The sequence below is a fragment of the Oenanthe melanoleuca genome, chromosome 23, assembly GCF_029582105.1.
Source record: "Oenanthe melanoleuca isolate GR-GAL-2019-014 chromosome 23, OMel1.0, whole genome shotgun sequence".
In the NCBI taxonomy this organism is placed as follows: Eukaryota; Metazoa; Chordata; class Aves; order Passeriformes; family Muscicapidae; genus Oenanthe; species Oenanthe melanoleuca.
This window is the reverse complement of record NC_079356.1, coordinates 4,687,382-4,714,605: the sequence shown is the minus strand read 5'-3', so window position 1 is coordinate 4,714,605 and position 27,224 is coordinate 4,687,382. Positions and strand designations below refer to the sequence as shown.

The 27,224-nt window shown below is 53.1% G+C and overlaps 1 protein-coding gene across 2 annotated transcripts; it reads left to right on the top strand.

Moving 5' to 3' along the window:
• Nucleotides 1-26,770, top strand: RNF19B (ring finger protein 19B). 2 transcript variants are annotated; one of them, XM_056509083.1, is made up of 10 exons: nt 1-18; nt 13,257-13,927; nt 19,210-19,415; nt 22,050-22,194; nt 22,936-23,098; nt 23,502-23,616; nt 24,068-24,208; nt 24,369-24,576; nt 25,482-25,613; nt 26,011-26,770. In XM_056509083.1, the coding sequence occupies exons 2-10, from the start codon at nt 13,368-13,370 to the stop codon at nt 26,471-26,473; spliced, it is 2,133 nt and encodes a 710-aa protein (XP_056365058.1). In that variant the 5' UTR covers nt 1-18; nt 13,257-13,367; the 3' UTR covers nt 26,474-26,770. The 2 variants fall into 2 exon arrangements, with proteins under 2 accessions (XP_056365058.1, XP_056365057.1); XM_056509082.1 differs by lacking the exon at nt 1-18 and adding an exon at nt 9,046-9,272.
• Nucleotides 26,771-27,224: the final 454 nt, after the last annotated feature.

The window sequence follows — 27,224 nt, the reverse complement described above, 5'->3', positions numbered from 1 at the left end:
ACTGGGCTCCGGGGACAGGTAAGGGGTGCCCCGGGGCAGGGGGGGCTCCACGAGCTGCCTCGGCATCTCTCGGGCTGATGCGGTGCTGGGGGATGGCTCCTGGGAGTATTATACAATGCCTGAACAGCCTGGCACAGCAGGGCTTGGCCGTGGGACAGTGAGAGTAGGTCAGAGCCCAGCTGGCAGGTGCAGAAACTGGTGCAGATGCTTCTCCCCAGGATAGCAGTGTGTGTGTGTGTGTGACTGGAGCTGTACTGGGAAGAGCCACGAGTAGCTGCACTTCCAGAACGGGATAAAGGGACTGGACAGCAGCCCTGGCTGGAGAAGGGGAGCAGAGCTCTCCCAAGGGATTAGAGCATGGATCATTGATGAAATGAATCAGAAGTTTGGGACTCCATCCCCTGAGCTGCATCTATCTTAGAGGAGGCTGTGAGCAGGGCTGGTGCACTGGGACCGAGCCCAGCAGCGCGTTTGTGGTGGGAATCCTAAACTGCACTTCCCCTGCCTGAGCAGCACCAATAGTTCTGGGGAAGGCAGCCAGGTGCAGGGGTACTGCCAGGAGCTCTCTGGATGTGGATCCTGAGGATCTGCAGACCTGGAGGGCAAAATAACCAAGTCCTTGAAGCCTCTCTGGATGTGTTGCCTTTTAGCACAAGGGTTGCATAACAGGATCTGTTTTGTTAGCAGAGGGAGCAAGGGTGATGGTCACAGCAGCCCAGCAGTACCTGTGTGCTGTGCTGGCCCGTGGTCCTGGGGGGAATTTCATCTTTTTTCTTAATCCAAGAGTTGGGTTTGTTCCTTGCTGCTTGTGGGTTCCCAGCTCTGATCCCACAGCAGCAGGGTGTAGGGACTCTACACCTACACTCAGGCTACGCAGCCTTAGCAAACCAGAACATGAGTTTGTGAGCACCCCACTCACCTGTGCTGACCTGATTCTGGCCCGTCAGGATTCTCAGCGTGTACCTGACCGAGGAAAACACATTTGAGGTCAAAAGCCCAGTGTTTGTGACCCCTGTGGGTGTCTGAAACCAGTATGGGGCAGAAATGGAAGATGCAAAAAGTAGAAACCTTGCTTGAAACCCAAGAACAGGGAGAAGCCAATGCTCCTGTCACCACCATTCTGTTGAACCAACACATTTCCTGAGGCATTTAAGGGGCTGGGAGCCATGACCCCATGGAGAAATGCAGCCAGGAGTGCTTGACAGCATAATTGCAAGAAGCACAAATCTGCTTTAGTTAGGGAAATGATTGCTGTGTGATGCACAATCCTTCCCCACCAAGGCACAGATGCTGGGTCTAGTGGGACCACTTGGGAGTGGCCCAGGTGGCCATACTGCTGCTTATGGGATGGAAACTGCCAACAGCACCAGCTTGTGCTGCTCTGTGGGGCTTCTCTGGAGCAAAGGGTGGCAGCCCCGTGCCTGGAGGGTGACAGGCAGTGCTGTCACCCAGGTGGCTGCAGGGCCAGCTGCATTCCAGACCTCTGGCAGGGGCAGGCAGGGAGGGGAGAGCCCATCAGCTGCTCCGTGCCAGCCTCAGCTCTGCCCAGGGCAGCTGTGCTGGGAGGGAGCCAGCTCAGGAGGGGCCCCAGTGCTCCAACTGGGACCTCTCTGGGCACAGCCTGAGCTGGGCTCCCAGGGTCAGTTTGGGAAGGGTGCAGGGAGGAGTTAACACTGCTGTTCTGCAGTTTCATCCCTGAGATTGTGGTTCTGCATGACTAGCAGTGGGACTGCTTCAAAGTCATGTTCCAACTTGATTTTTTTTCAAGGTTATTCAAAATTCAGTGCAGGAATGGCACCAGGACCTCTCATAAACACAAAGGCCAAGCCAACCCCTCCTAGTCCTTGACCTTCTCCGTGGCTCAGCTGGCTCTCCTTGCTTTCCCCCACACTTGCCTACACTGCAAAAGGGATGATCATGTGAATATCACAAAGCCTGGCATCTGCACATCAGCTGCAGCAGCTGAGGCTCTGCCATGCTCCCTGTGCCTTGGTGTGACCCTGTCCCCTCAGCCATGCTCTGTTACCTGTGTGTTCAGTCCCCACCTCAGGCTGTCACTGCCAGAAACACAATAACACAGAAATACAACAACTGGGAACTCGTGCTCCCTCCTGGGAGAAGTGCTATGGATCTGTGAGCCTCTGCAGAGACCCAGAGCATTGGGAGGAGATGCCTTTGTGCCAGTGTCCAGAGAAGGCCCTGGAAGCTGAGCCAGGTTCTGGGAGACATTTTAATCCTTCCCATTTCACAGCCTATCTTGGCCATGACTCCACTGCAGTGAACATTTTCCCTTTCCTTTGTTAGGGGCACTCACAGGCAAACCTTGTGTTTGTTTTCACTCCTTATCTGGTGCCACTGGGAGCAGGCAGCAGTGCAGCAAGGAGACTCAAGGAGAGTGGGAATACACATCCCCACTATTGCCTGGCCACCCTGGAGACCTCTCAATCCTTTCCCTAAAGCCAGGCTGAAATTTCTTTCTGCTGAGGTAGCTGTTTGTTAAATAGTTGAGGTTTCTTGAGTAATCAATAGTTCTCTGGTTCCCAACAGAAATATTAGCTCTTTGGCCAAATCAGCTTTTCTGTCTTTGCCATAAACCTGCTCTTGACTCTCAGCTCTTGAAGGATCAAGGCACATTCCTGATTTACCTGCACAGGTAAATTTACCTCTTCTTTCCTCCTGTCAGCACCACTTTTTCTCTTTGAGGTAAAGCTGTAAAGGCTGGAAGCACACAGAGAAACTTCTGGACTCTTCAGTCTCAGCCCTTCTCTTGGCCCTGCCCCAACAGCTCCTTCTCTGTGCTTGCTTCTCTAAGGAGAGAGGTGAGAGTCAATGGGATCCTCGTGGCCAAGGGCATTGCTGACATAATTCCCAGTCCATGGACTCCAAGACAACTTGGCTCAGCTGCTGCCAGCTGAAGAAAAATTGTTCCCATCCCACAGCAGGAGCTGTATCCCAGAGAACCAGGGCTGGAAGGCAAGGCGCCCATAGTGAGGTTCCATGGCTGCACATAAATTTTCCTTGCAAACAGGCAAAGGCACCGACTCCCAGGAGCTGGATTTCTGGTTCCACCCCAGCAGCCAAAGGCTGGGCTGTGGCTCTGGGCTCCAATTTCCTGCGACTGAAGGAGGCCACGAGGTTTGTGCTGCTGCTGGGGCAGTGGAAACAGCCTTGCTGTGCATTGTGAGCATCTCTGCACATCTCTGTTCTTCCCAAACCAGAAAAGGTCACAGAGACCCAAGAGAAACCCACTTCCCTCCTTCACTGAACTCCTGCCTCGCACATGCTTTTGTTGCCATCCCTTGCTTGCCAAAGGCAGGAACAAGCCCTGGGGTTTGGCAGGGCTCAGAGCCTTGGCGTGGCGGATGGGAAAGAGGAATTCTTGGTCCTCAGCCCGGGGACAGGGCTCTGCTCCACAGCCACTGCCAGATTTTCCAGCTGCGATTTCATCCCGTGCTGAGGGCGCCGTTCTGGGGATAGGGAGCACCCCTGGGTGCTGGGCTGTGAATCCTGCAGGAGATCCATGCAGGAGGGGAGGGAATAGCTGGAGCAGGACCCAGGGCTACGTGAACCCCTGAGCCACACATCCAGAGGGAAGCGCGGGAGTCGGCGCTGCCCTGAGAGGCTTTTCCCAAAGAACGCCTGATTCCAGGGGAGCAGGGAAAGGCAGAGGGAGGCCATGTAAAGCCAGGCTGTCTCTGCTCTGGTTAAATAGGGCTGGTTTTGCTGACAGCTCCTCCTGAGAGACTGCAGGGAGGGATCCTGTAACTCAGGGGCAGCTGAGAGGCTCTTGGCAGCTACTGCTGTTTCAGTGTCAGGCACTGGACTTTTCCTGGTGCTCAGGGGAAAAGGGATGGCAGCCCAGATCAGAGATGGCAGGGCTGGGCAGATGAGAGGCTGCTGCCTCCCTGTTAGAAAGATGCTCTGGGGCAACAGCAGGGCCTGATTTCACAGAAGCATTTGAGGTCTCAGTGCACACTGATTGCCCCAGAAACCTCCCACTCAATTTTCTGCTGTGCACAGCTCAGCCTGAGGCAGCACAGGGGGCAGTTTGCTCAAACACTGGTTAAAGACAGCCCACACATGACAAGCCCCAGAGAGGCCTTCAGTGTTTCTCATGGTGGTCAAGGGCTGAGAGAGAGGAGGGAGGGAGAAGAGGAATTTCCTGGTTGTGGTAAAGTGGGTTGTGCTTAAAGTTAGAGAGAATGGGCTTATGGTCATGGCATCAGATTGGGGGAAGGAGGGTGTAGGTCAGCAGCAAAACCCAGCAGAACAGCCCAGGAATGAATGACAAACTACAGCTCCCCTCTCCCTTTGCCCACCCTGCTCTGCTGCAGAGAACAGAGCAGAGGGGGAACAGCCCTGGACTGAGCTGGGGGCAGGGGCCTGGCAGCAGCCAAGGGTCAGACTGGGGATAGATCTCAGCTGAGACAAGGGAACCCTGAGCAAGCACATGCTCAGAGTGAGAGGCTCATACATTCCCCACCTGGTTAATGCTGGCTCAGCCCTCTGGAAAATGACACACGTTTTCCTTGCTGCGGGGCCAGAGGGCTGTGCTGGGAGCTCTCTGCTGTCCCAGCCTGGCTGCAGGCGAGAGGTGCTGCTGGCAGGGTCCACAATCACTGTTCTTTCCCCTTTTCACAGCTGTTGCTGGTTATGAAAATGGGAATGTTCCCCAGGCAGTTCTCAGCAGGAACTGCCCTTTCCAGGGCTGACCGCACGGGCTCTTTCTTCCTCTTCCCATCTCCTGACAGCAGTCACAGCTTTGGGTACGTTCTAGTCTTGGCAAAGCACTGCCCTTCCCTGCTCCTCTTCCTCACATGACAGGAGAGAGAGGCTGTGGGCTGTGGAAGGGGAATGTTTGCTCCTGGACTGAGATCAATACAATTCTTGAGCCAGGTCTCCTCCAAAACCTCAAAGGGAGAAAGAAGAAAATTTGGGATCAGTCTCGTGCGGCGGGGATTTACACCCCAAAGTTCAGTCTGTGTCTAGCACAGAGATCCTGACACCAGCTCTCCTTTTCCCAGTGCAGGATGTGGGGCACAGACCAGGAACACCAGGGCATGTGGTGGAAAGTCATGATTTATTGTCACATCTGATGCAGAATGTCCACAGCACAAAGGAACACTGGGCAAAGCTTAGGGAAGGCAGGAAGGAGCCAGCAGGGCTTGCTGAGGGTACAGAGCTCAGCAGAGGGGTCAAACACCTCTGCAGGCAGAGAGACTGTGCAGGAGTTACCACAGATTCAGGGGTTGAGAGCTTAAGCCAGTTTCTAAAAGAAAAGAGCAGGACTAGCAGGGAAGGGAATGACTCCAGGCCAGCTTTCTGGCAGTGCTGGATACTCAGAGGACACTCATGGCACAGAAGGGGGTGGATTTGGGCCACATCCTAGCCAGGAACTTGGGAGTTCTGTGGAAAACCCAAATAATGCAACTGAGCTAAGTCAGAAAGAAGTGGTCTGGCTAAGGCCAAGGTCAGTCTGAATAATTCATTCCACTCTCTCTTCCGCTTTTGTGCAGTGAGGCAGGAAGCTGAAAATTCTCTGGCTGGTTTTGGGAGTCCAGAGGTCAGTGAGCAGTGATAATCCTGGTTCTGAGGAACAGATAAGTGTGGTAGCACCCAGCCCTGCACTCAGCAGCACACAGCCACAGAATTTCCTGGCTTTTTGTTTCAGAACTCAGGGAAAATTCCTGCCACCAGCACTGAGTTAAATTAAAAGTTGGTAAATTCAGGAGGCTTCTTGCAACAAGGCACTAACCTTTGGAATTGCCTCAAGAGTTGGTAAAGTCAAATAATAACTGGCTTGGAAAATCCTGATGGTTTTATGATCTTTCACAATGTCTGCACTTCTGTACCCAGACAAGGGTCACCACACTGCTCCAAGACATGGCCAGAGGGATAAAGGAAGAGTTCTCTTCCTGTCTTTCCCTGTGCTGGTGTGATGGCCATTGCTCAGGTCTGTAAAGCACAGGAATTATCCCAGGCCAGAGCAGCATGGCTGGAGTGCTGAGCCTGTTCCCATAAATCCCTCTTTGGGATGACAATTCAGGTCTCTCCACGACCTCCTGACAGTGAAGGAATGTGGATGTGGCCATTGCTGAAGGGGCTTCAGAAGACCCTGCTGAGGGCAGTTGTGCTCTCAGAAGTTCTGCTGAGACTTTTCCCTTTCCAGTTGCTTCATGGGATTGAAGCTCAAATCTCCTTGGAGGCCAAGCAGCAACAGGGAGAGGCTCCATCCACCACCTGCCCATGGCAGCAGGTCCCAGTGGTGCTCAGCTCACTGCAGCTTTCTCCCACTAGCAGGTCCCTGTGAGCAGTGGATTATGCCCTGGCAACAGGGACACTGCAACATGCAAGCCCCGAAACTGCAGCGCCTGCTCCACTACACAGCAAAATAGGTCGTGCATCAGCAAATGAAAAAGGACAGATGGTGTCTGCTAATACAGCTTAGTTTATGGCCTGCAGGATTAACTCACTAGTTGTCATGTCTGCAGAAAATAGGAAATGGGTGGGTCGGCTGGAGGAAACGTGTGGTGTGCCCAGCCCTACCTGTGCTGTGAGATGCACCAGCTGGAGAGGATGTCAGAGATCCTGTGGGGTTTTGAGATGTTGCTGAAGAGCTGTCAGTGCCTTTTGGGGGCTCTGGGCACTGGAGGTAGCTCCTTGTACCAAGCCTTCCTGTGCACCTCGGGTTCCCACAGTCCCAGTCGAAGGTCAGCGCTGCAGGGATTGACGCTGAGCTGAGCAGGGATCTCCAGCTGAGACAGGGACTCCCTCTGTGGTCTCTGCTCCAGCAGCTCTGCAGGAGGAGCCCACAGCTTCCTGTCTTCAGCCAGCTGCAGGACAGCCTCCAGTTCAGCCTTTTGAACTCCCAAGCACCCACGTGTCTGCAGGAGTAAGACCAAAAGCTGAGGCAGAAGCCTCAGGACTTTTCAATGCCTTCTCTGTGACACACTGTTCTCCTTTCCTGGAAACCAGGCCAGTGCCTCACTCTGTTCTCCTTGCAGAAATCCAAGTTCATGCCAGAGCTCTGCCTTGTGCATCTGCTCTCTGAAGGGCAGGACAAACTCTTCCTTAGCTTTCCATGAATGCTCCTCCTGAAGATTTCACCTTGATCTTGCTGCCTCTGCTGTGGCCAGGTTTGCTCATGTCCTGCAAGATGCTGAGCATCCCAAAAACCAGCTGGCATCAGGGAGGTACACCAGAGCCATGCCATGCCATCTCTGTGCCTCTTGGCCTTCTGCTGTCACAGATGTTTGTCACCACCACCTTCAAACCACAGCCAGCCATCACAGGCACTGAGGTTTTCTCCAGTGACTAATTTGCCTGTGTTTATGCCAACACCAAACACTTAATTGTCTATTTAATGACTCAGGTGAGGAGGGAGTCTCCTTCCTCCTGCTGTAGGGATCTGGCCAGCCCTATCCTGATGGCAGCACCCTACAGTGCTAAACCTTCTCAGTTATAAATCCCCCATCATTAAGGGCAGCAGGTCACTGGTGAGAGTGACTTGAGAGCGAGGATCATTGTCACTTCTATCCCCAAAGCCGTTCAGTGAGCGTGGAGGTGAATAAAGAACACAGAACAGCCTGTGCTTTTATTACAAAAGGAAATGCTGCTTTTTGTGGAGGGGAAAAGCATGTCAGATTACTATTATAAGTAATTGCTTAATGATCCCTACCTTTGCGTCACTGCTGAGGTACATCCGAGTCCCTTTTCGGGGTCTCTCCTCGCTGGCACCTGTGTCACCAACGGGGCCGAGCCCGTGGCCATCCTGGCTGTGGGAGCCCTGCAGGAGACAGGATGGGGGAGCTGTGTGGGCACGAGAGCCTCCACATCCATCCCCCTCGAAATCTCCCCACCTCCCACCTCTTTTATCAGCTGCTGACAAGACTTGCCATGTGTGTAGGCGGCTCCCAAGCTTCCAAGATGATTCCCCCCCACCTCCCATCCGTGAGAGGAGCGCTCAGGATTTCGGGGAGGGGGAGTGCCGCGTTCCTCCGGCTGCCGGCCTGTTCTGATGCTTTCAGAGAGCTCCATGTGGTAACTCTCTGCCAGGATTTCACATGACAGCCTCTTCCCCAGAAAGTCACAGCAGGGAGTGGAAGATTGCCGTGCGTGTGGGTGTTAGGAGGGAGCAGAGTGGGATGGGGAGATGGAGGGGAGAGGAGGTGTAACCACAGACTAAACCAGAACTAATCCTCTTGGAAGAGCCTTGCATTTCTGATCCCAAGGCTCCCCATCTCCTGCCTCTTCCTCTTCATTTAAAAGAAAGTCAATCCTTGTTAAACCCAGCAGAGAAAAGAGGAGTCAAGCAAAATCATCTCCTTGCTTCCCTGAACACATCTCAGGGGACCAGGAGAGGCAAACAGAACACGAACTAACTGGATAGAGGCAGAGATGTGCACACTGGGGAGAGCCCTCCCCAGCCACGGGTGTCTTCCCTGGAGAGACATGAGCGGCTGTTAATGACATCTCCATCTGACAAACGATCACAGTGCATGTCATTATGACCCAGTGCTTCCCCTGGCCCTGGCAGAAATGACCCCAATGAGCTTCAGTTCTTGCAATCACAGCTGCTCCCCTCGAACGTTCGGCGTCCCTCTCCGCACAGCTCCGGGCTCTCGGGGTTAAGCCTCCCCGAATGCCTCGGGCAAGCCGAGATTGACATCCCTGCTCTGGAGCTGGGACTCCTAAAAGAGAAGCAGGGAAGCCCTCGTGCCCCTGGCACAGCTCTCCAGGGCAGGGGGCTGAGGGGAGACCTCGCACTGCATTTCTGAGAGGTTTAAAACGATCTCTGTGCTACTTGAATCTGCCTGTCCCTCTCATCTTCCTCCAGATGCTGTGAGTGCAGCACATCTCAGCTGGGTGGGTCCTCAGCAGAGAGACCCCTAAAACTGCCATCTGCATTTTGGCATCCTGATGCACCTGGATCCCTTTTACAGACCTGGCTGTCCCACCTTAATAGGGCCAAAGGTCTCACCCTGCCCAGCAAAACCAGAGCTGAGTCATTCCTGAGTGTCCCTGTGCAAAAACAAGGAAGAATTCCTGGTGTAAAGCTGCTTCCCTCCTTCCCGCATTTCATCAGCAAGCAGCAACACGAGCTGGGTTTCCTCTGAACTCCATCTGCTCTGCAATGCAGCCTATGCCCTTTGAATAATCACCCATCCCTGCCTGGGAAAATGGGAAAAACCCTGAGGAGACCCACGGACTTCTAGAGAAGTCCATGCTGGGGAGGGGCTCACACCTCAGTGCCTGCATTCCAGAGGTCTAAGGTAGATTGGATCTTTTGTGTCCTGAAGCAGCTGTTTCAACACCCCCTGTGTCCTGCAGGCCAGGGAGGAGAGCAACAGGCAGGTATTTCCCATATCAGTGATATTTGTGTAACCAGGAGGGGGGGAAAGGTGAACAAAAGGGATGTGGTAAGAGGTGGAATTTCAATTTCATCGGCTGCAAACGCAAACCGAAGTGCCTCCTTGCCAGTGTCCCACCGCAGACACTCCCGGCCAGGCACACCCCAGTTCCTCCATGCAGTCTGAGTTTCACAATCCCTTCCCAGCAGCCCAGCCTCTGCTTTCACTCTCTGAATTACCAAGGGGAATTTTCATTACATCACCAGAGGCTCTTCCTCCTCGACAGCGACAGAGCTGTCACTCTGTTTGCAGGGGGTTTTGGGGGTGTGGGTGACGAGGGTATTTCTCTGGAAAGAAAAATACCTCCCAAAAGCAGGTCCAGCCCAGCTCAGCCTCCCCCAGTGGCTCCATCCAGGCTGGGAACGGCACTGGGCAGAGTGTGGTGGCTCCAACCGGTGTCTGGACAAAGCTTTCTCCCTGGAAGCCTTCCTGGGGGATACGGCGCTTTCAGGCAGCTTTAAAAGTCGTCTGTGCCAAATCCAGCGAGGTCGGAAGTCAGCAATCTTCCAGCTTTCTGCCAGCGTAAGCAAAAGCAAATTTTGCCTATTGGAGCTGGGATTTGCAGAATGATTCGCTGCAGCGTTTGAATCCCCCACGCCCCCGCCTTCTGTGTCTTTTTTGTTTGTTTGTTTTGGGTTTATCTTTTCAAATATCCCCCAGTTTAACGGTCAGGCTTGGTGGCAGCTTCCCCGCAGCTCCGGGGAGGGGCTGATCTCATCTCACTCCCAATCCGGTGACTTTCCAATCAGCCTCTTTCCTTTCCTCCCTGGCAGCTTGCTTTCCTGCCCTCTCCTTCCAGTTCCTGGCTGTTTGTTTTGGTTTGATTTTTTGGTTTTTTTTTTTTAAATCAAAACAAACTACCGGGTTCAAACTGCTTGTCAGGAACACGCTGAGCAGGAGCCTCTGCTCCTGGCAAGGGCTGTGGAAATTCGCCATGGAGAAACACCTCAGCCACGGAGAACTTGTTTTTAAGTAGCTGGGATGTCTGGACCACAGCAGGGTCTGGACAGTTGGAAATCTGTGTCTCAGAGCTCCATAAAAGCACTGAGTTCCCTCAAATATATAACCACTGGCAAGAGCTGTGCACAGCTTGGGAGCAGGGAAGTGGCTCTGGGATTTACCCAGCCTTGCTGGTATTGTGATTCCTCATATAAGGCAATGAAGAGTCATTTCTGCCCCATCAGCCCATCCTCTCCCAGGAGCTCCAGATGGTTTTGCTCTCTTGTCTCTCTGTCTGCACTACTGGTAATTCAGGCCTGTCTCACATTAGCTTTTGAGCTGAAACCTTCCCACAATTAGAGTTCTGTGCTTCTGTGCTGCAGAGGACGTAGGGCTGAGCTGGCAGAGCGCTGTCTGGGAGATCCGTCCCACACACGAGTCCTGTTCAGGTTTCTCTATTTCAGTCAAGAGTGTGATTTTTCTAGTGAAATCATCAAAGCAAGACAGTCTCTGCTACAGATGGGCAGCGACAGCCATTTGAACATGCCTCATACCTGGCTTGTCTCAGACAGAGTAGTTAATTTCATTATCATCTCATTTTACTCTCCCTTCTTCATCTGGCCCTCCTTTCCCAAGGAAAAGGGTCTTTTTGCTCTGGGAGCTCCACACCACAAGTGTCAGGGAAAGCTTCATGCCTGCCCAAGGACCACAGCTCAGAAAATCACTGCTCAGGAAAATGTGCTCCACAGACACCCTTGAAGCATCCCTGCTTCCCTTGGAGCAGAGCTGTTTGGCCCTTGCCAAATTAACTTGCTAATTAACAGGGTTTTTGATCCCAGGCAGAAATTTACCACTCTGAAGCCAAACCCAAGTGTGGTCCAAAACTTCCAGCTGGTCCAAAGCCCTGTGTGCTGTGGCAGGAATGTGAAGAGCTGACAAATGTCTGGGGAATGCAATCTCTGGGGAAGGACTTGGGTGTAGCAGACATCTTGGGATAAGCAGTGAGAGAGGCACAGAATTAATGGAGAAGGAGCACAGGGAAAAGCAGGATTGCTGCAGGGCGTTTAGGAGAGGAGGAAGCTTCATTTGTGCAGGTGATTTACACCTTCTGTGCCTTCATTCTCCCATCAGACAGGGAAGTGTCATCATTATCCCCGCTGTGCCCACAGATCTGGGGTCTTTGCCTACAGCAATCCAGCAGCACCAGCACAGAAATCCTGGTTCCCTGTTGCCATCCCAGCTCTTGGAAGGATCCTGGTAATAATAATCATGCAGACAGGCTTTGCTGAGAAAGACGATTTCAGGAATGGTGATAGCTGGGAGACAGTGATGGAGCTACACTTGTCACATGAATAACCACAGTCTGTCCAGCCAGAGCTGACAGTCTAAGGCAAGGCAGCTCCTTCTGTGCTGGTTTAAGAGGCTCTTCGTAGACACAGCAGATCTTTCTGCTTCACCGCCCCTACATAATAAGAAGCAGCATCTTTCCTGTTAGTTTATCTGCCTTTGGATGGGATACGAGGCTGGCAGACCCCTCTGGGCACGGGGGAACCCTGGAAGGAAGCGGAGGCTTTTAACTTTCTGCATGAGTGCAGTGAGAATGTGGGTTGTAGTTTCAGTGCCTCTAAGCCTGGCACTCGGGGAGGAGTTCCCAGCTGAGTAAATCTTTATGTGATCTTCAGAAACGTTATCAAGGAGGGACACACAGTGAGGGACAAGGTGCTCCACTGGGATGGATGAATTTAGAAGGGGTCCTGAGGTTATAGACACCCCTCTCCAACGAGAGATGTTAAAAAGCACACTGCACAGGGTTTTTTTTAAATGGAAACATTTTTTACTGCACATTTCAGCCAGAGGATTCCCCCTATTCCAGGCCTTGGGTGAGGCAGCCATGGCAGTGCTGAGGGAGGGATGTTGAGGAGAAGATGTAAAGCTGAAGGGAGAATCACAGAACAAGCTGAGTGGGAAGGGACCATCAGGATCATCGAGTCCAACTCCTGGCTCTACACAGGACACCCCAGGAATGGCACCATGGGCCTCAGAGTGTTGTCCAAAGGGAGATGGGACATGGAGGGAATCAGAGAGCTGAGGGAAACTGAGTGCTGAGAGGAGCCAAGGCGCCGAGGGGAAATGGGGAGCTGAAGGGAGACAGGGGTATTTAGGGGACATGGGGGCACTGAGGGGAGCCGGGGGTGCTGATGGAACCGGGATGCTGAGGAGAGTCAGACACTGAGGGGAGCAGGGGCTGAGGGGAGATGGAGGCACTGAGGGGAGATGGAGGTGCTGAGGGGAGATGGAGGCGCTGAGGAGAGCAGGGGTTGAGGGGAGATGGAGACACTGAGGGGAGCAATGGCGCTGAGGGGAGATGGAGGCGCTGAGGAGAGCAGGAGTTGAGGAGAGCAGGAGTTGAGGGGAGATGGAGGCGCTGAGGGGAACAATGGCGCTGAGGAGAGCAGGGGTTGAGGGGAGATGGAGGCGCTGAGGGGAGATGGAGACACTGAGGGGAACAATGGCGCTGAGGGGAGCAGTGGCGCTGAGGGGAGCAATGGCGCTGAGGGGAGCAGTGGCGCTGAGGGGAGATGGAGGCACTAAGGGCAGCAATGGCACCGAGGGGAGATGGAGACACCGATGGGAGCACAGGCTGAGGGGAGATGGAGGCGCTGAGGGGCGGGGGGCACTGATGGGAGCCCAGAAGCAGGTCGAAGCCTCAGCTCTACCTCGCTGAGACGCTTCAGAGCCACTTACAGACACCGCAGCCACGGGACGGGGACACGGGCGGGCACCGCGGGCTCCGGGGCTGCCCGGGGGCGTTGCCCACAGCCGAAATGGCGGCGGCGGCCGCGCCCGCTGCGGGGCGGGACGAGGCGGGGCCGCGCTCACCCGGCCCCGGCGCCGCTTTCGTTACAGCGCGGCCGAGGCAGCGCCCGGCGGGACGCGGCGCCCGGAGCCCCCGGACTGATCCGCTGCCTCCACCTCGGAGCCCGCCGCCGCTGACACCGCCGAGCCAACCTCGCCGCCATGGGCTCCGAGCGGGACTCCGAGTCGCCGCGATCCTCATCCATCCACTCGGCCGCCGCCAAGTGCCCCAAGCCCGGCCGCCGCCGCCGCCTCTCCTTCCAGAGCGTCTTCTCCGCCGCCGCCGCCTCAGCCGCGGGCGGCCGCCGCCGCGCCAAGGCCGAGCCACCCCCGGCCGCCCCGCCGCCGCCCCCCGCCGCCCCGCCAGCCCCGCCGCCGCCGCCGCCGCCGCCCCCCGAGGAGGCTCCGGTGGTCCCGGAGGGCGAGGAGGAGTTGGAATGCCCGCTGTGCCTGGTGCGGCAGCCGGCGGAGAACGCGCCGCGGCTGCTGTCGTGCCCGCACCGGTCGTGCGGGGCCTGCCTGCGGCAGTACCTGCGCATCGAGATCACCGAGTCCCGCGTCAACATCTGCTGCCCCGAGTGCAGCGAGCGCCTCAACCCCGCCGACATCCGCCGCCTGCTCCGCGACTCCCCGCACCTCGTCGCCAAGTACGAGGAGTTCATGCTGCGCCGCTGCCTCGCCGCCGACCCCGACTGCCGCTGGTGTCCGGCCCCCGACTGCGGGTGAGTGCTGGGGGCGACGAGGGGTGGCGGTGGGATGCTGGCACTCCGTCCTGGGGCAGCTCGGGCAGCGGGGGATCTGCTGGTCCCTCCATCCTGGGACACCTTGGGGAGTGAGGAACCCAGAGGATGCTGTCCCCTCCATCCTAAGACTCCTTGGGGAGTGAGCAACCCGCAGGATGCTGTCCCTTCCATCCTGGGACACCTTGGGGAGTGAGGAACCCGGAGGATGCTGTCCCCTCCATCCTGGGACACCTTGGAGAGTGAGGAACCCGGAGGATGCTGTCCCCTCCATCCTAAGACTCCTTGGGGAGTGGGGAACCCGCTGTCCCCTCCATCCTGGGACAGCTAAACCTGCTGTCTCCTTAGGCTGCTGCTCCATGTGTCTGTCCTGTCTTGGGGAAGGTGGAACCGCACCCTGCGGGGATGCTGCCTGTCCCCACCACGTGCTGGGATAGCTGGGTGAAGTGGAACCCACCGTGGCTTGCTGCCCAGCCCCAGCAGCTCCTGCGGGTTGCATCCCTGCAGGGATGTCCCTGGCACTCGTTGTCCTGCCCGTCCCCACGTGGGGTGGCACAGGGAGGGGTGGCTCGCTCTCTGTAGGTGCTGCTGCTACACTTCTGGTCCTGCTGTGTCCCATGAAGAGCCCTCGCTGCAGGGGTTCTTTGCTTATCTACAGCCTGTTCAGGATAGCTGATAGGCCTTGGGTGCCACAATTCCATCTATCCCTATTATCTCTCCAGAGCACCAGGATTTGACCTTGGGGATTGTGAAAACACAGACAAATTATGTAGGAGTGATATGACTTGAAGGGGGTTTTAGCAGAGCCATTGCTTCCCTGATTTAACAGAAACCTTTTTTTTTTTTTCTGCACCAATGGTAAGTGTGGACTTTCCCAGCTGTGTGTTTCACTGCCAGTCCTGGGGACAGTGCATGGGGACAACGCTGCAGCCTCCAGTAGTGGGAAAGAAGGAACCATAACCAGTCACTTTTTCCCAGTGAGGACGTGAATATATGGCAGAGAGGAGTGATGTTGACTCACTGTCCATTGCCCAAGTGAGGAAACGTCTGTCTGTCCAGAAGTCAGCCCAGCCAAGCCTGATGACTGTGTAGTTATGAACAGTTGCTTTCATTTTCTCTTCCCTTTTCTTGTAAACGAATTCTGTTAGGTTTCTGTTTTGGGTGTGAGCCAAAGCTGCCTGGAAAAGGGCTTTGTCGGGGAACTTAAGAGAAGTGCTGTGAAGTTGAGCTACAGCTCAGCTTGGATGGCAATTCTGGGTAGCAAAAACATGAAAGGAAAGTCTGACCTAGCAGTCGGAATGGAAAAGGTGGTGGGAGGACTGTGAAGATTTAATCAGAGCCTTGTAATAGGCATCCTATGCAAATCAGTGAACCTGGCTCAGGTTACCCGTTTCACGCCTCTTGAGCATCCTGTATGAGGGCTTGTTCCTTCAGAGGGTGAAGTTAGCAGCAAACAACACCTTTGCTCCTTTCTGAAGCCAAATCAAGTGCAGGATCTCGACATTTCAGCAGCGCTGGGGATAAGATCAGGGAGATAGAGCAGGTTGTGCTGCCACGGAGGGAATGCCTCAGCTGCTAACTGGCTGGAGAAAATCCGGTTCCTGCTCACCGAATCTCAGCTCCTTGGCTGTTGTGATGTTATCTGTGCCCAGAATAAGGTGTACAAACAGCGACGTCACCCGGGCTGGCTGGTTGGAAGGAGCCAGCTCCAGAGCGGAGGGCGTTGCCTCTGTGACAGCCGAGCCTGATCCCTTCTCTGGGGGGGTTCTGGCAGGCTGGTGTCACACACGGCTCTTTCTCCGAGCTAAAACCTCCTCCCTGGTTAGTCCGGGAGCAGGATGAGCCAGGTGACTTGCTGGCAGCCTCCTCCCAGCTGCCCAGAAGAGCAAGAAGCAACCCCGGGGGGCAGTTGGAGATGTTGGAGACAGCTCTGGTGGACCAGCGCTGCTGGTGTGTCTGTAGCGCTCGAACAAAGGCTGTTGGAATCAGCCCTCCGGCAGGGAGAGGAATTAATCACCCTATTCATTCTTCCCAGCAGAGCTTGTGTGGCTGTGCTTATGTAAAATCAGGCTATGAATTATTTACAGCGGGCTTTCCCCGCTGTAGTAGTGCTGGAGTACGGGATGCTGGGGGCATGGCAGAGTGATGCTCGGCACTGAATGTCACCCACCGCTGTCACCCAGACTGAGACTCTCCAGCAACATCATTTCAGTGTCAGAGAATCAAGGCATTACTTTATTCTGGCCAGAACGTGCAACAGAAATCATTTTATCCACACGTGCCCGGCTTGTGCAGTGAAAATCCTTCCATCCCACCTGGTTCTTCACCAGGCTTTTCATGTATTTATACAATGAAAACCCCAAAGAAATTAATGTTCATTAGTCCTAAATTGCACAATGATTTGATCCCCTTGATGCTAATTCAGCCCTCATTCTTTAATTCTCTTATTGATCATTTCCCAGACCAGGTATCTCCAGCCTCACCAGGGGTGATAGTTGTTAATGTCTGTTTATTTCCTCTGCATTTTCTGGCTCCTCCCAATCTGTTGATGTCCAGCTTTTGAAGAGAAACTTCAATTCCCCTCCCCCTGGGCAAAGTCGAGCAAAACCCCTGAGTGAAGTTACAACAAAAATCCTAAAAATTGTATCGTTTCCAAAACCACCAAGGTGGTGGCATCACCCTGGGTATCATCCCTACCGAGGTGGTGGCATCAAGGCTCTGCAGGGCTGTGACAGGACCCTAAAAACATCCTGTGCCTTCCTCACATCCCTCAGTGTTTCCTAAATGAAAGAGCCTGGCTGTGCTGCCCAGGAGAGGAGGAGGAGGAGGAGGAGAACACAAACACCGATGCGTGTTGCCATGGAAACCCTGGTCAATTGATGCGCCATCAATTGCAAAACAAATCATTTTCTGTGTTTGCAGCTTCGGGTTTTTGTTGTTGTTTTTTTTTTTTTCTTCTTTTTCCCAATTGCTACAATCAGGTGGTATCACTGTCTAGTGTTTGTCAGCCTTCCCAAAAGCTTGGGAGAAAAACAGAACCTTTAAAGAGAACGGAGCTGTGTGGGCTGGGATCCGTGAATGGGCAGGAGGAGGGACAGAGGAAACTCGTGGGGGGCTGGAAGAGGAGCTGTGCAGTTCCTGGGGGCTCAGGAAAACACTCACACTGCTTTGTGAGGAAAACTCAGGGAGGAGAACTCAGGTTTCCCTTCTTACCTGCTGGGATTGAGCCTGAAAATGGCCATTTAAGCCAGCAATATGTTAGAGGTCAGTGGAAGAGCAGAACCAGGTCCTGCCATGACTATTCCTCAGCATTTCACTTCAAAACCCGTTTTCTCATTGACCTTGATGTGGAGATGTGTTATATCTTTCCCCACTAGACAGTCCTGGAACTTCTTTCCCCACAGCTGTGGGCTTGTGCATGATATTTGTCATTTCAGCTCCAGCAATAAAATATAAATGCTGATGATTTTAATTTCTTGAGTGTTTAAAAAAAACCCCAACATTTTGAGCGAGGAGTTAATTTAGAGTGTGGGGTTTCTTAATATATTACACTGAGCTCTCCCAGGCTGCTGGTGTGGTTTGAAATAGCAGTGTCACAACACAGCTGGGCAGATGAAGCTTTTCCTTTCTGTTTTGCCAAGGGCAGGCTGGAGGGTAGTAGCAGAGGAAATTTAGTGGGATATTCCTTAGACAAGGTACACAGGAATCAAATCCATCCCTCCCAGCTCTCTGGGCCGTCTGCATCACAGAATTATCATATAAGGACAGAGTGGTTTGAGTTGGAAGGGACCTTAAAATTCATCCAGTTGTGGGGCTGGGGACACTTGCAGGGATGGGGTTTTCCCTTCTCTCCCCCTGCTGGGCTCAGGGGCAGGCGTGTGGATGCACAGGTAGAGCTGCAGTCGTGCCTGGCAGCCCTCAGATGTTGTTTCTCTGGCGATGCTGGCGTAGCCTGGCAGGATGAAGTGGCTCAGAACTCCCACGGGATGTGAATCATTGTGGTGTGACACATTCAGCCGTTCTCACGCTGCTGCTCGGAGAAGAAGAGGCAAATACAACTCCAGCCACACGAGCTCTAAATATGAAACCTCAAATAGGAGCTATTTTCCTCTGACCACTAACAAAAATACTGAGGATGAGCAACAAAAATACCCTTTTGCCATATGGGTGTTGCAGGACTGGGAAGGCACTTGTGGAATTGCTCATGTCAGCCCCTGCCAATGGAAACAGCTTTATCCTCAGTGGCTGTCAGTCAGATTTCTGCAGCACTGCTTGCTGCTGCTGCTTAGGCTTCTGTGTACACAAGACACTTCCTTCTGGGAGTGTCACACTGTTGTCACAGTGGGCTGCTTGAGCTTGGCCTCTCTGTCTTGCACAGTTGATTATTTTGCTCCAATTTTGGCTTGTTCCAAATGCAGGGCATTGTTCTTCACCACTCTTTGGAAAAGGAAGCTCTGTGGAGATTGTTGGGAGCTGACTTGTTGACTTAGCTACATATGGAACTGTTATTCCACCTTTTTTAGAATAGAAGTGCCCAGGACAAGCTCAGCTTTCCTCTGGACCACACAGCATCCACCCATAGATCTGTCCTAAGGAAATGAGGAGTGTGTGTGCCTGGAAAGAGCAGCCAGAGCCCATCCTGGGAGGAAACAGCAAGGAGTTAGCTGGGCACACTGGGCCAGACAAGTGAATTGCCAGTGAGAACTGCCAGCAGTTACTGAGGAGAGAACAGCTCAGCATCTCAAGCTGCCTGCATGAAAGGTCCCTGCCCTGAGTAACCCAATTAGCAGTGCTTAATTTCAGGCCCTGCAGAGCACAGGAATGTGTCTGGAGTGGAGGCTGCAGTCCCAGTGGTCAGGAATGAGATGGAGGAGCTGGGCTGGTGGCTCTGTTTGCAGAGAGTGGCAAATAATAACAATTTCAAAAGAAGCACTTTCTTGAAAACCCAATCTGTATTTATAGGATGGTTCCCAAATCTCAAGTGGGACAATAGGAGAAAACATCCCCTGTCATGTACATCACACGCTGTCCTACAGTCAACACCAGGTGCTAATCTCTATTTATTAATTCCTTTCTATTTACAAGAAAGCTGTCACCCTGGGAAAGATTCAGGCTGGAGCGGGGAAAGTGTCTGTGAGAAAAATCCTTGGAACCTGAGAGAGAGAAAAAGACTCAGAGAGAAAGACTCAGAATGTGAGAAAAGGCCTGGCTGACCCAAAGCCCCCTCCCTCGGTGACCCGTGTTTCAATTCTCCCTCCCCCCAGGTACGCGGTGATCGCCTACGGCTGCGCCAGCTGCCCCAAGCTGACCTGCGAGAGGGACGGCTGCCAGACAGAGTTCTGCTACCACTGCAAGCAGATCTGGCACCCCAACCAGACCTGCGACATGGCGCGGCAGCAGCGGGCGCAGGCCCTGCGCGTGCGCACCAAGCACACCTCGGGGCTCAGCTACGGCCAGGAGTCCGGCCCAGGTATGGCTTTGCCCACTTTCAGCAACCAGCCCCAGCTGGGATGTTGGCAAGGATGAATCAGGAAAACCTTCTAAATATGGTTGCCTGGCAAAAGATTTTGGGAATGTGGAAACTGTGAGATTGAAATGAAAGCCATCTTTGAGATACCAAAGCTTTGTTACTAAAGAACTAGAAGACAATAGTAATCCCCTCTTGATAGAACAATGGTCCAAAGGTCAGAGAAGACCCTGCTAGCTTGGCAGAAGGGGTCCAAAGAGTAGTTTTCAGGGTTTAAAGTATAACACATTATGGTAATGTAGTAATTCTTATAGGCTGTATGTAAATGCTATAGGATTTGTATCTTGTATTAGGTTGGTTAGTGGAAATTAGAATATTCAACATAGAAGATTTATTGGATTGTAAATGACAAAATCACTCTCTTACTTCCCTCTCTTACCACTCTCTTACCTCTTAGAACGCTTACTACCCCCCACTTTCTTTTTGTCCTGCTCCAAGCTGCTGCAGGGCCCTTTTTGTCCACATCCTATGCAATAAGCCACAAGTTTCAAGACCTGGTTATAGAGATCTCTCTGTCTGTCACAACCATCCTGATCACTGTCACATGGAACAGTCTCCTACACTGGGACAGACCCACTAGGCTCCAGCTCTTTGCCCTGCACAGGACAGCCCCAAGAGTCACACCCTGATTTTTTGGTTACTCAGCTCTGTGTGCTGAGAAGGAGGTACCTCTGCAAACCTCCTCCCCTCAAAGCCCTGAGAAACTCAGAGTCATTTTCCCTCCTCCTGTGTGTTAGAGCACATCTGATCTCTTCCAGCAGCACCAAACAGATCAGTAGGTGATGATGTGTTTTGTGTCACAGCAGCTCCCCTCATCCGCCCCAGCTCTGCCTGTGGCTCTTTTGATCTTGGATGTTCAGCTTTTTTGCTGATCTAAACCCTGAACAAGCAATCACTTTTTTACTGTTGCAGCTTCACAGTTGCCTGGTGCTGTTGTGAAGAGCAGCATTTATGGCCAGCTGAGTGTGGGGAGCTCTGCTCTGTGCACTCTTAGGTCTTGCTAATGGCAGGTACTAAAAAAATGCCAACCCACAGAACTCCTCCTCTGCCTGGTAGGAGCTGCTGTGTCTGCTGAGTTTGTGTTCCTTAAAAATAACTGTATTGACTCTGGAAGTGGGCAGTGAGGCTGTTTTTTAAAGCCCCAAACAAAATACCTTGTTTTTCCTTCTGTGTGAGGAGTTTAAATATTAATTCACTCTGTATGAAGCTGTTGTGGGTGGTTCTGGAGTGGCTTAGTGGTGTGTTGATGTCCAGCATGCCCCAGTTTAGAGAACCATAAGAACAGGCAGCATAGATATCTGCCCCAGCCAGCAGAAAAACCCAGTGCATGAATTCTCCTATCCTGTTAAACAGATCCCTGCCAGGAAGGGCACTTAGCCACGGGAAGGGAGGTTTTTGAGACAGTGGTTTCTCCCCACCCCGCCGTGCTGGATCCAGCCTGGTGATTAATAAGGTGTGAGCTGGGCTCACAGCTGGATTTCATCTTGCTGAGCTTTGCAGGGGCCAGCAGAGCCCTGAACCACGGCACAGCCATTGCATAACCACGGTCAGATGATGCCTAAATGAAGGAAGGGATAAAAGCCCCTTATCCTGCTCTGCCAGCAGCAGGCTGGGGCCTGGGCAGCCTGTGCAGCTGTGTGGCTGCAGCCCCTGCTCCCCTAAAGGCCAGGCTGGGGCTTTCTCCAGTGCCTGTTCTCCCTGTTGTTGTGTTGTTCTTGGCCCATGAATCACCTCCGTGGAGCAATTCAGTAATGGCTCCTTGTGCTGGGCAGGTATGACTTGTTCCTTGTGTTTAAGCATGAATTCTGGAATATATCCCATTCAAGCTTTTAAAAGTGGCTGTTGTTCCCAGTCCCTGCTGTTTGCTGGGGTTTGTCACATCAAAATTACCTTCTCTGAGATGAAATTAAAGACACACCACCCCGTGTGAGCAGCAAAGGTGTTCTGCTGAAGGATTTCAATCCTTGGTGAGAATGCCCTGGCTGATTCCTCACTTGTTGGGAAAGATGTAACAGGAAAGCTTTAATTACTGAATTACTATAAGACAATAGGATGGCCTGCTGAAGGTAATCCTCTCTTGATAGAACAATGCCCTCTGCCAGAGAGCAAGCCCAAAGGTCCAAAAACTAATTTTTTTTAAAGTTGAAAGTGTAACACTCTATAGTAATACAAGAATTCCTATAGGCTGTATGTAAATGCTACAGAATTTGTATCTTGTATTACATTAGTTAGTGGAAATTAAAATATTCATCATGGAAGAAGATTTCTTGTATTGTAAATGGGAAATCACCCCTTTTACTCTCCCTCCTGCCTTTGCTCTCTCTCCCTCTCACCTCTGTCTCTCTTACCCTCTTTACTCTCTCTCCTATTACCCCACCACCCTTTTATCCCATTGCTCTTTCTCTTCCCCCTTTTATCTCTTTGTCCTGCTCTGGGCTGCACTGGCAGCTCTTAGCATGGCTTTTACAATAACCTGCAAGTGTAACTTTTAGCTTATACAACGAATTTAGTCCCTGGCAACCTGCACTCAGTCTGAGAGCAGAGATCCCACCTGCCCTGCTGGTTTCCTCCCCTCAGCTGATGACATCAAGCCGTGCCCTCGCTGCAGCGCTTACATCATCAAGATGAACGACGGCAGCTGCAACCACATGACGTGTGCTGTGTGTGGCTGCGAGTTCTGCTGGCTCTGCATGAAGGAGATCTCAGATCTGCATTACCTCAGGTGAGCAGGGCAGCCTCCCTCAGGCTGCCTGCAGGAGTTCACTGCCCCTCTTGGACTTTCACCCTCCTCCTCCTCCAGCGATCAGCCAGCGAAATTTTATAGTTTCTGACCCAAAGAGTGAACTCTGCTCCCACTTTACAGCATTCAGGTGTTCTTCCCACACCAAATAATAATTACTTTTGAGAGCTCTTGGAGTATTAAACATAGACCCAATAGTGTGATATTCACCTTTGAGGGAAAAAAAGATAGAAAATTTATCTGTGTGCTTACTGAGTTTTGGGTTTTATTCATGTGCAAGTTGAACTTGGGGTTTTCAGAGCTTATAGGAATTGCTGGAGTGCTAATGGATTTTTTTCCCTCCCATGAAGCCCCTCAGGCTGCCTGCAGGAGTTCACTACCCCTGTTGGACTTTCACCCTCCTCCTCCTCCAGCGATCAGCCAGGGAAATTTTATACTTTCTGACCCAAAGAGTGAACTCTGCTCCCACTTTACAGCATTCAGATGTTCTTCCCACACCAAACAAAGCTCCTGATATAATTACTTTTGAGAGCTCTTGGAGTATTAAACATAGACCCAATAGTGTGATATTCACCTTTCAGGGAAAAAAAGATAGAAAATTTATCTGTGTTGTCTACCTGCTTCCTGAGTTTTGAGTTTTATTCATGTGCAAGTTGAACTTGGGGTTTTCAGAGCTTATAGGAATTGCTGGAGTGCTAATGGATTTTTTTCCCTCCCATGAAGCCCCTCTGGCTGTACATTCTGGGGAAAAAAGCCATGGAGTCGTAAAAAGAAGATTCTCTGGCAGCTGGGCACGTTGATTGGAGCTCCTGTGGGCATTTCCCTCATTGCTGGCATTGCCATTCCTGCCATGGTCATTGGTATCCCTGTGTATGTTGGGAGGAAGGTGAGTGTGGGGAGCACAAGGGTTTGGGGTGTTCTCTGTGCTGAGCAGAAATTTGGAGCAGATAGGAAGGGTGGATCTTGTCACAGAACCCAAATTCAGTTTTCTCTTCTAAAGCTTCTCTTATCTGCTGGGCTTTGTGTGGGCAGGGGGAAGGTGGTGCCTGATAGCCCTGGTAGCCCTTCAGGCTCAAGTCCTCCCAAATGCATTTTGTATTTCTCTTTTGCCTCTGCCTTGACCCAGGAGCACCCAGGGGGTCCCTTTTGATTGTCCCTGTGATTGTGGTTGCTTCTTTTTGCTCTATGAGGAGATCTGTGTTCAAAATGAGTTTCTGCAGCTGGCAAGGCTGTAAAATCACTTTTTTAATGTGGCTGCTGTGCTCACCTGGTGCTTTTTCTTTCATCAGATCCACAGCAGGTATGAGGGGAAGAAAACCTCCAAGCACAAGAGGAACTTGGCCATTACTGGTGGAGTCACCTTGTCTGTCATTGCCTCCCCAGTCATTGCTGCTGTCAGTGTTGGTGAGTGGGCTCAGCCCTGTCCCTTCTGCTGCCCCAGTAGCCACTGACACAAGCAGGTAGCCCAGCCCTGTGCCATGGGGGTGGCCAAAGGCAATTTGCAGTTTGTGTGGGTTTGGGCTCAATGCTCTGTCTCACATCCTGATGTGCTGGAGCTGGCCCAGAGCCAGCACAGGGCTTGTCTGGAGCAGCAGCTGGCTGTGCCACAGCCCACCCTGGAGTCCCTTGTCACACAGAGCTGTCTCCTGTCATCATTTACTGGCTGATGTCCTGGGGGTTCAGTGCTCTTGGGGCTCCCCCACTCAGCACAAAGGGCTCCTCCACTATCTGCAAAATTATGAACTGGGACCTTTAAAAGCTACAAAAACATGACTGAGAGAGTCCCTAAAAAATCTTTTCTGTCTGCCCAACACATCTTTAAGCTCCTCCTAACCCACCTCATCCTCCTCTCCAGGAATTGGGGTCCCCATCATGCTGGCCTACGTCTATGGGGTCGTGCCCATCTCGCTGTGCCGGGGTGGTGGCTGTGGGGTCAGCACAGCCAATGGAAAGGGGGTGAAAATCGAGTTTGATGAAGATGATGGACCCATCACAGGTAATAACTGGTGATGGGAAGGGGGTGAAGCAAAATGCTCTTGTTGTTGCCTCTTGCAATGAGATGGTTTGAGGTCCTGATGTCTCCCAAATCCAGACGAGACATCACAGCCGAGCGCTCCCACTGCCAATTCCAACCCCTGTGCTCTCCTTCCCTGCAGTGGCCGATGCCTGGAGAGCCCTGAAGAACCCCAGCATTGGGGAGAGCAGCATTGAGGGGCTGACCAGTGTGCTGAGCACCAGTGGCAGCCCCACAGACGGGCTCAGTGTCATCCAGGGCAACTACAGCGAGACCGCCAGCTTCGCTGCCCTGTCCGGGGGCACCCTGAGTGGGGGGGTCCTCTCGGGGAGCAAGGGCAAGTACAGCAGGTAACTGGGCTGGGGGAACAGCAGACAGCTTCCCAAGGCCTCTCTGGGTTCAGTGGGTTTGTCCTGGGGAGCTTTCCAGGAGTGTGAGTGAAGCTGCTTTGATCTAGGAGTTGTGTCGTGGAACCCAGAGCCACCCCAGGGTGGGGAGACACTGGCACAGGTTGCTTTGAGGGTTGTGGGATCCTCCCAATCATTGGAGATGTTCCAAGACCAGGTTGGATGGGGCTCTGAGCAGCCTGGTCTAGGGCAAAGTGTCCCTGCCTGTGGCAGGAGGTTGGAACTGGATGATCTTTAAGCTCCTTTCCAACCCAAACCATTCCATGATTCTGTTTCTGGACTCAGTGCCAGTCTAGTTCTTTCAAGGAGGACAGATCCCTACTGAGCTCCTTGAGACCACAGAGCTGATGCTTCAGTTTAATTTGGAACAGCATAGAGCTCCTGCCTGCCCTGCTTAAAGCTATTCCAGCCCTGTTATCCCAGCCTGGAGGCTTTGATGCTTCCTGTTCTGCAAGCAGAACATGGTTCTCCAAGTCAGGAGGTTACACCACAGTTTTCCTCCTAACTTGCCTGTGAGTCAGTTTACTGGGTAATTAGAGCCACGTGTTGATGTGGCAGCCAGGATGTAATCAGGGCTCTGTGCGAGATCCATGGAAATCAGCTCTTCACAGGAATCGTGTGAGTCATGGATGTAAACACTGCTTCACCTTCGTCATGGAAAACTCAATGGATTTGCCTGAATGGAGCCAAAACTGAGCCCAAAAGAGAGCAAGCACTGGGGTTAAACTGCTGTCACGCTGAGCTGTGCCAGCTCACGGGGATTCTTGCTTCCCCATGAGGAGCAGGGATGGTTGCTGCTGCTTGGGGGCCATCTGAAGCGTTTCTGAGGCTCCTCCTCTTCCCTGCAGGCTGGAAGTCCAGGCAGATGTGCAGAAGGAGATTTTCCCCAAAGACTCGGTGAGTTTGGGGGCGATCAGCGACAACGCCAGCACCCGAGCCATGGCTGGTTCCATCATCAGCTCCTACAACCCCCAGGACAGGTAGGAGGAGGTGGAGTGCTGAGAAGAGCCTTGGTGGAGGCAGTCCTGGAGAAGTGCACACTCTGCTGTGGGTGGTGGGATGGCTGTGTTTGCACCAGGGGTCCTTCTCCTGGCAGGGGAGGAGGGCTGGGGATGGTTTGGGAGCCACCTCCATGTGTGGTGTGGAGGCTGGGGAGGGGATGTGCAGCCCAGCAGCCTCAGGGACTGTTCTGGCAGTTTGAGGGGACTCTGGAGCTTTCCCAGCTCAGCCCCTGGCTCAGCCTGGGGTTGATCTTGGCTCTGTTAGGAGGATTCAAGCTGTGGGGTGATGAGCAGCATTTTGCTCATTTTTGGGAGGTGTGATCCTCCCAGTACAGCCCAGCTGAACCCAGTAACATGAGGGTGGTTGTTCCTGCAGGGAGTGCAATAACATGGAGATCCAGGTGGACATTGAAGCCAAGCCCAGTCAGTACCAGCTGACCAGCGGCAGCAGCACCGAGGATTCCCTGCACGTCCACACCCAGATGGCAGAGAACGAGGAAGAGGAGGAGGAGGAAGAGGAGGAGGAGGAGCAGAGGTGCAAACACCAAAGCTGTGAGCAGAAGGACTGCATTGCCAGCCAGACGTGGGACATCAGCCTGGCCCAGCCCGAGAGCATCCGCAGCGACCTGGAGAGCTCGGACAGCCAGTCGGACGGCGTGCCCGACATCCCCTCGGACGAGTGCGAGTCCCCGCTCTGTCAGACTGCAGCAGGCTGCCCACACACCCCCAGGGCAAGGGCTGCCCAGAGCCCAAGTGCCCACCTGAGCCACTGTGCCCCAGCCGAGGGCTGCAGGCTGGATGAGATGCTCCAGCTGGAATGCATCGAAGCCAGAGTGTGAGCTCAGCACACTCCCTGTCACTGCAGCTTCTGGGCCGGGGTCGTGTCCCTGTTGGCTTCTGTTTGCCATCCTCCAGTTGGCTCCCCCAGCCTTGCCTTGGGGCTGTTTCTTACATGACAGAAAAAAAGCCCAACAAAGGAAAAAAAAAAGAAACCCCCCCTGCCCTCTTTTTGTTTTAATTTATTGGTTCAAACTCTGTGAGGTGTGTAAGAGTGTAAATATGTACGTGTGTCTGTATGTCTGCAACCATCCTAAGGGACTCTTGGAATAAAGACTCTGGTTGTCATTCGACCTGAATCCAGCTCATCCTTTCCAAAGCTGCAGGGAAATCTTCCTGGAAAGCTGCCTTTGCCTACGTGAATGCTGTTCCCAAAGGCTGGGGAAGAGGGGAGGTCTCTCTTCTCCCTCTCCTTGTGCAGCAGGGCTGGGTACAGGTGAAAGGAGGGGAAGAATAGGGGAAAAAAGCAAATTTCCAGCACTTCTGGGTGTGTAGGAGCTGAGGCTCAGGTGGGACATTGGGGTCAGTGCCTTTCCCCAGAGCAGTCCCAGGAACCAGGACTGTCCCTGTCATTAAACTGTTGGATCCCCAGCCCCTCGGTGTGAGCTGAGCTGGGGGCTCCTTCCACAGCCACCCCAGCAAGGCCCTGTCCCCATCCTATCCCCTGGAACTTCCCTGGAAGCTTCCTGAGGGCGATGGCCACCAACCCTGCTCCTCTGAGTCACCGTTTGGCCAGGCCACCACCCGCCCTGA

What these genes read in the sequence shown, in the direction of transcription:
- RNF19B (XM_056509083.1), top strand. Translation starts at nt 13,368, where the DNA reads ATGGGCTCCGAGCGGGACTCCGAGTCGCCGCGATCCTCATCCATCCAC. An exon ending in AGATGATGGACCCATCACAG is followed by an intron (nt 24,209 to 24,368) that starts GTAATAACTGGT and finishes CCTTCCCTGCAG; the next exon opens with TGGCCGATGCCTGGAGAGCC. An exon ending in TCCTACAACCCCCAGGACAG is followed by an intron (nt 25,614 to 26,010) that starts GTAGGAGGAGGT and finishes TTGTTCCTGCAG; the next exon opens with GGAGTGCAATAACATGGAGA.